This window comes from Berghia stephanieae, chromosome 6, assembly GCF_034508935.2.
Source record: "Berghia stephanieae isolate SIO BIC M18660-M18661 chromosome 6, UCSD_Bste_1.3, whole genome shotgun sequence".
NCBI lineage: Eukaryota > Metazoa > Mollusca > Gastropoda > Nudibranchia > Aeolidiidae > Berghia > Berghia stephanieae.
The window spans coordinates 49,939,657-49,947,156 of NC_088365.1; the positions used below are offsets into that span (position 1 = coordinate 49,939,657).

The following is a 7,500-nucleotide window of genomic DNA, read 5'->3' on the forward strand; positions in this document are numbered from 1 at the left end:
TGTAAGTCATTGTACAATAAGCCCCAATCCCTCCTCCTCAAGCTGTCATCTGACTCAAAATGGAAACAATGCAATGAATAATTTGACCAGCCATTTCTTCAATTGCAATCTCATTGTTCAATATGTTTCCAGTTGATTGACTATGATTTACTTTGAAACAAATAGATGCTTTCTTAAACTATCCCTACAATTCTTTGCTCCGCCTCCATCCCTTTCTTCATGTCTACGTCACTCTATCCGTCTCCCTGTTGTTTCTTTCACACATAAAACACACACACACACATATACACACACACACCACACACACACCAACACCCAGAGTTATACAGTCAGGCTTCAATCTTTACTCTATTTCCCTCCCGCACAAGCAGTCTCTCTCTCCTCCCCCTCTCGCTCCTCTTTTTCTTTATTTCTCTCTCTCTCTCTCTCTCTCTCTCTCTCTCTCTCTTTCTCATTCTCTCACGTCTGTGTGTGTGTGTATTTTACTCTCTCATTCTTTCTCTTCCTCTCTCATCCTGTTTCTTGATATTTCTTTCCCTGCCCACCCGGCTTCACATAGTTTAAAAACTGTACTTTGAAATTATAAGCCCTTCTCTAACTTTTGGCATTTTGAAATCGTATTTCCTCAAATAAATAAGACAAAATGTCACATTAATCATTCTTATGTACTCGTAATAGAGTAAGCTAATGCAAGAGGTTATCTAAGAATTTTGGTGCAGGGTGGTCAATTGTTACAGCAAATGGATTTAATGGGCACAATGCAGTTATATCAGTAAAACTTGGTCTGTGAATGATACGTTTGGGGACAGTTTTATGTCCAAGTTAATGGACAGGTTATCGTGTTGAGTACTATTTAATCAAGCTTTCTTAAATTGGTTTAGGATGTTGAAACATGTGAAACGGGCATTTATCAAAATAATGTTATATCATAAAAGGCGGGGTTTAACATCAATATGTAGGAATTGACGTTTCAGGTTTGAATATGATTTGGTCTTACTCTTAGGGGTTGGATTGTAGACTGACAGGGAACTGTCGAAACTACAAGGGGGCGTGAAAATAATGGAACTATGGGTAGAATTTTTATAGGGATAAAAGAGGATGTTTCTAAGAAAAACGGGATTAACCAATAAAAAGCGGCTGTTGACATATCTGACTTACTCTGTCCTCATCGCTAGCTTAGATTAGGGGACGAGTGATGATACCGTCTCAACTCGCCTGTTATTTTAATCATTCTCACACTGCATCTCCAAGCATTTAGATCATCGCAGACCTGTTGCATGGGAAAGATGACTCTAACGACAAATAATAGTCGGGTAAACTCGCTCTTAGTTTTAAAAGATTAACAGGAAACTGGGCTGTCTTTCTGGGGCAATGTTGTATTTATTAAAGACGGGATAATAAATAGAATAAACAAATGTTTGTGTCGCTGAAGGGTTGTCCCCCATGGGTTTTGGATAAGATAAACCTCGGGCAAGAATAACTATTTTTCTGCTCCCCGGGCGTTTATCTTAAGCGATTTGCAGTTTATAGGGATAGAAAACACAGCAGGATGTCAAAAGATCCCATCCGAGGTAACCACCCCCCCCCCTAAGTAATACAAAACAAAAACTAACAGAAACACAACTGTGGATAGATGAAGAATCCATAGCGCTCGGGGTGGTTAACAACTCCCACTCCCCCTCCCCTCTAAAGGGAATAATTCCAACCACTAATCAAAGGTGGGATTCCATCCATCACATCGAGTGAGAAATCAAATGAGTTTAACAAAAACAAAACAAAACTGAATGGTATTGTCACAGGAAAAATAATCAATTGTTTATTCAGAAAAAATGAAAATGTATGGGATGTAACAAATCCGTTTAAACAATAGACATGTGTAAATCATCCGTGGCACCTCCTTTAGAATCCACTTCATCTCCAAAAGGCTTACGATAGAGATTTCAATAAAGGAAAAAACTATCCCAGTGTAGTGCCTTCACCAGGATTTAAACTCACAACCTACCGAGCTATTTATAGGTTTCGGATCTGACAATTTTGTCTACGAATCATTTAGAACGAAGGTGTCAATAATATAATAATGAAGACATGAGAATATTCTTTGCTCATATTATAACAAAATGAGGAAGAGAGATTTTACAAAGTACAACATTTTGTGGACACAATTCAGATGTGCTTAAAAAGGTAGTACTTCAACAATTTGTAGACGTAAATCAGATGTAACACATGGCTCACGTTATATATATATATATATATATATATATATATATATATATATATAATATATATATATATATATATATATATATATTATCGTGATTAAAGGAAAAGAGAGAAGAAAGGTCATTGGGATATATTGTGTAATGGTAAGAAAAATATAAGCGGAACCATCAATTGGGGTCACTTTGACTTAAGGGGAAACTTTGCCTATAATACTCTGTGAATTTGGAGCAATTTGAATAATCTCAGCTTTGTTGTGGTTATTGTACCCGTTAAAAGGGTTAAATTTTTACCAAAAGAAATAATCGCCACAAAACTAACCAATCTCTTATTGGTCCAAATGCAAAAGCTAGAGTTTCCCCCGTTCAGTCAGTTATCCCAGTTTGACGGTCAACGAAATCATTTAATTTGCTAAATATCTTAAAATGGGGTCTCTTTCCGTTTGCTTATATAAGCTTTAATCGACCCTGACGACTCAACCTTTGACCTCAGAGCTTTCAGTTCCGGGTATTTGTCAAGAGTACCGTCCCCTGAACAGGCTTGCGTCCCTTCGTAGATAATCAGATCAGCCAGAGTCAGCTGGAATGGGGATGAAAAAGGAAATAAAATAGAGTTAAAAGAGACTACAAAAACCCCTAAAAAAAAAAGATGCAACAAAACAAAACAACCCCCCCCGCCCCAAATTAAAACAAATCAAAATAAAATGAAATACAGCAGAACAAAAAATACCCCCCCCACCCCCCAAGAAAAAAAAAAACTACGACAAAACAAACAAACATAAACAATATAACAAAACCAACAGAATAACAACACGGAAAACAACGACAACAAAAATACCCCCCCCCCCCTAAACATAACAACAAAAAAGCAACAACAAAAAATAAAAAAGAAGAGACAAACAAACAAATTAGTGAAAGAGAAAGAAAGAAAGAAAGAGAGAGAGAGAGAGAGAGAGGGAGGGAGAGAGAGAGAGAGAGAGAGAGAGAGAGAGAGATCTTAAATATATATATATATAAATTATATATATATATATATATATATATATATATATATATATAATTTACAATTTCTTGGGATTTCGAACATTTTCAGTTTCATCTAAGTGGATCAATTGAAACAATAAATTGTAAGGGAAGTAGCCGATGATAAAAGTTTGTTGTGACAAAATCATATTCACAGTTTTCCCCCTTGATCTCTTTTAAAAAATTAAACCGATATTTAAAAAAATGATTCTTGATGGATGCCTCGAGGTTCAAACAAACATAACCAGAACTAACTGATAACAAAGTGGAACATTAATTTGTTTTGCTGTTTTCAAAATAATAAAATTCGAATTGTCGAAGCGCTTGGAAAATCTCAAAGAAATCATGTATAGTCTAGGAATGGCATAATGAAGGGGGTATCAAAATGACAAATCAACTCTCTCCTTATCAGTATCAGCCATTTTCAGAATTTTCACCGAATCTTTGCACCCACCCAACACAATAATATACTTTTCTTACTCAACCAGAAAAGCAACAAGTACATTCTATGCTTAATATTGTTCAGCAAAATGATCTCTACAAAACAATGTCAAGTTTTTCTAGCTATAACAACAAATTTTCTTTAAATTTTGTGATGTGCAAAAGAAATCAGAAAGGAAAAATTATTGGTTGTATCGAAACGACTGTAACGATTTTCCGATGGTTGGTATGGAGAGGGTTGAGGAAACGGCTATGTGGTCTAGTGGTATGACACTCGCTTTCGGATCGGAAGGTCATGGATTCGAGCCTCGCTCGGCGCGTGGTTGCATCCTTGGAGAAGGCTCTTTACTCACATTCTCTCAACCGTACTCAGGTGTAAAATGAATATAGGGCTATTATCAGCGTTGTCTCTCCGAAAAATTGAAATACCGCCTAACAGGCGTCATGTCCTGTCCTACATGTTAAATGTTGATATTGGACAGGGACCCCTTTGTAAAGCGCTTGGAGCACGTTTAGTGGATATTCCGCTAAATAAAAGCTCAGTTTAAGGAGCAGCCACTGTAATTTTTGTCTTGCACTGTATTATGCACACCTTTTCAGATTTATATCTATGAGAACCAGTATATTTAAAGGTTATAGAAATCTCTGGATTCAGAAGAGGCGAAATTAACTCTGAAGAACTAAGAAATATTGCAGTGTCACACCAAGATCTCGACAGCCTCAAAACTCTTGTCCAGGACCGTGACCAATGGAAACAATTAACAACATGGATAGAGAGAGCAGCTATCCTCATCAACTATGACTGAATCACACAATTCTCAGCAAGCGTCATTCGGACTGCGAGGCTTACTACTACTACTACTACTACTACTACTACTACTACTACTACTACTACTACTACTACTATAGAAATTCCAGTACAATTTTATAATTTAGAAATAAAAGAATATTTTTAACCAAATGAGGGGGGGGGGTAGCTGGGTCTGTTAGACCTTGCGGAAAGTACTTTGCGATAGACTAGCGTCCTATCCAAAGGGTAGCAGACAATTGCTATTGTCCGTTTCACGCTATAGAAACTGTGATATCTCCTGCTCCAAGGACCCAATGGCTCTTAATGACTACTATATTTTACAACTGTATAATGTCGTGTGTGTGGCTATGTGATCTTGTGGTATCACACTCGCTTTCGGATCGGAAGGTTCTGGGTTCGAGAATAGGTGAGCCCTTGGAAAAGACTATTTACTCACATTCTCTCACCGTACTCAGGTGTCAGATGAGTACATGCCCGTTAACAACGTTGTCTCTGTCGGAAAAATTGTAATATCGCTTAACAGGCGTCATGTCTTCTTCTATATGTTGCGTGCTCTGTTGGTCAAGGACGGCTTGTAAAGCTCTCTGAGCACGTTTAGTGGAAATTGAGCTGTATAAAAACTCAATTTTTGTGTGGATGTATTACATGTAAAATGATGTTTTGAAAAATAATGATGAAAATCGAATTGGTAATTTTCCGAAGCTTACCTTTTTCCCGACTGCGTAGCCACCGCCGTTCGCCTTGACAATGTCACAGAAAAACTTGAGGGTTGTGGGTAATTGGTTTTCTTCTAATTTCTTTTTATTTTCTGCCTGCAATTATTAAAATAAACAGAATTCGAAATGTAATAAATATGTAGACCTTATGAAACACTGATAAGAAAGGCTCTGCGATGGACACCCTAAGGAAAGAGGGACCTAAAACAAAGAGGTCTGTCTCTTGGGATGGCTCCAAGAATAGCTGCTGACAGGACCAGGTGGAGATGCCTTTATTTGCTTCGTACCCGAACGGTATCGAATTCGATCACCCACGGCTGCGCTGTGTGTGTGGCCTTGAGCAAGTCACCACCTCGTCCTAGTACAATTTGCGCACCGCGGCTGATGCCTGGGCTATTATAGTTTTCCCTTGGAATAGACCCCAGAGAGAAATTTCCCATATGGAATGAATAAAAGGAATTTTAATTATAATTTATTTCATTAAGCCGTTGCGGTTACTTGAACATATTATGAGTTTTGTTTACGATTGATTTGGCAGATAAGGCTGATGGGCATTTTATTTTTAGTATCTATAAGCCAGTGTGGCGGCCGAGAAAAGTAAGGTGGTTGGCGATCAGTGCAATCCTGTGAAGATTTGTAGTCTTGAAGTATGACACTCACTTTCGAACCAGTATGTCCTGGGTTCGTGCCCCGCTCTGACCGGCGCAAAGTTGAGTGCTTGAAAAAGGCTATTTACTCTCTTTATCCCGATGCAATCAGGTGTGAAAGGAGAGCTTATCTGCCAAACATCGTTGTCTCTGTCGAGAAAATACTATCGCCTTACACGCGTCATGTCCGACCTACATGTTAGTTTTGCTGTTGGCTTGGAAACCCTTGTTAAGCGCTTCGAGCACCTTTAGTGGATATTGCACTATAATAATGCTCGGGTTATTATTAATATTTTTATTTTTAAATCTAGAACACATTCGAACCAACCAAATTAGTGGGCCTTCTAGAATCTCAGCATTGGTCATTCATTTTTGACACTGCTGATCAAAGCATAGTGATAAGATATCACAAACTTAATGAAGGGCCAGTTGGTTTGGCTGGAAGGCGCATGGTATCAAAAGAATAAATGTCAACACTGACAGTATTAACTTACCTTAGTTGCATCGTCTGGAGCGAACATGACTTTCGTTTGGGCCTGTAGCAGATCTTCCCTCTGGTGCTGAATCATGTCAATGGTCAGACCTTCCAGGTTGTTAGAGCCGTACAATCCTGAGGGAAAGAACAGATATTGGCAGTGGCGTGGCATGCTCACACTATAGAGTGGTGCCAAAATCAGAGGAAAATGACTTAAACCATGCCATATTTGTAAATACAGAAGAAAGAAAATAATATTAAACAAACGACTTACTCAAAATAAATAAGATGCGGTATATACCATTTCTCTATTTCATTTTATTTTTTAAAAATCTGTAATCCATTTTCAAAAGATGGACGCGGTGCCAGGCACCAAATCAACCAAGACAGCCACGACCCTGGATATTGGTCAATCCTATGACGCAAACTGACGTAACAAGCAGGGCAATCATACTTATCTCAAAAACACAATTTGGATGGCAGAGAAGTCATTCAATGACGAATGATTAACCCTTTCTGTGAGCTGAACAGCGAGCTCAAAGTTAATAATTATTAAGACCATTCGCGAAGTGATATTAGTGTCATATCGATGGTTTGTTGTTTGTTTTTAAGGGTTTTACGGCGCTTGCAACACATTTAGGTTATATCAGCGCCAGTAAAAAGGAAGAAAATGGGATAGTAAAAAGTTCTAGAATTACAATTAAAGCACCCAAGAGAAAGTAAGACATAGGGGAACTGGGAACAAATAGGGATCAGATGTAGATTCCAAGAGCATACCACCAATGTACTTAGTTTGAGATCACCTATAAGTCTCATCCGGACACAAGTACAAAATCCAACAAAGAGGAATACACTCAAATGCTTACATTATATATTAAAAATAACAAATATAATAATACATAACAGAGAGATGATTTACAAGGAAAAAATAGCATCTCCCAAAACAATAACTATGCATTTGACTGTTTCCCTCCCAGCCAGGACTCCGACAAGGGCCAGGAAAAAAACCAAGTAATCTCATTCAAAAACAAAGACAGAAAGCATGTTGCTGGATAACAGATATAAGGGGATATAAGACACAGTACGCCCGCTATGGAAGGTCAGAATCCCCACCCAGATATCGATGGTGGGCGGATCAAATCTCTCAAGTCCCGACTACGTCGTCATAGGT

General features: G+C 38.1%; 1 protein-coding gene across 1 annotated transcript in view; it reads right to left on the reverse strand.

Moving 5' to 3' along the window:
- Positions 1 to 2,288: 2,288 nt before the first annotated feature.
- The window catches only part of LOC144975193 (putative glutathione S-transferase 7), a 20,078-nt gene continuing 14,866 nt past the window's right edge, over positions 2,289 to 7,500 (reverse strand). Inside the window, exons 4-6 of the mRNA XM_078919012.1 lie at positions 6,349 to 6,464; positions 5,199 to 5,303; positions 2,289 to 2,796 (exon numbers count right to left, since the gene is read on the reverse strand). Coding sequence (XP_078775138.1) covers positions 2,638 to 2,796; positions 5,199 to 5,303; positions 6,349 to 6,464 — 380 coding nt within the window. The 3' untranslated portion in view covers positions 2,289 to 2,637. The remainder of the gene's footprint in view (positions 2,797 to 5,198; positions 5,304 to 6,348; positions 6,465 to 7,500) is intronic.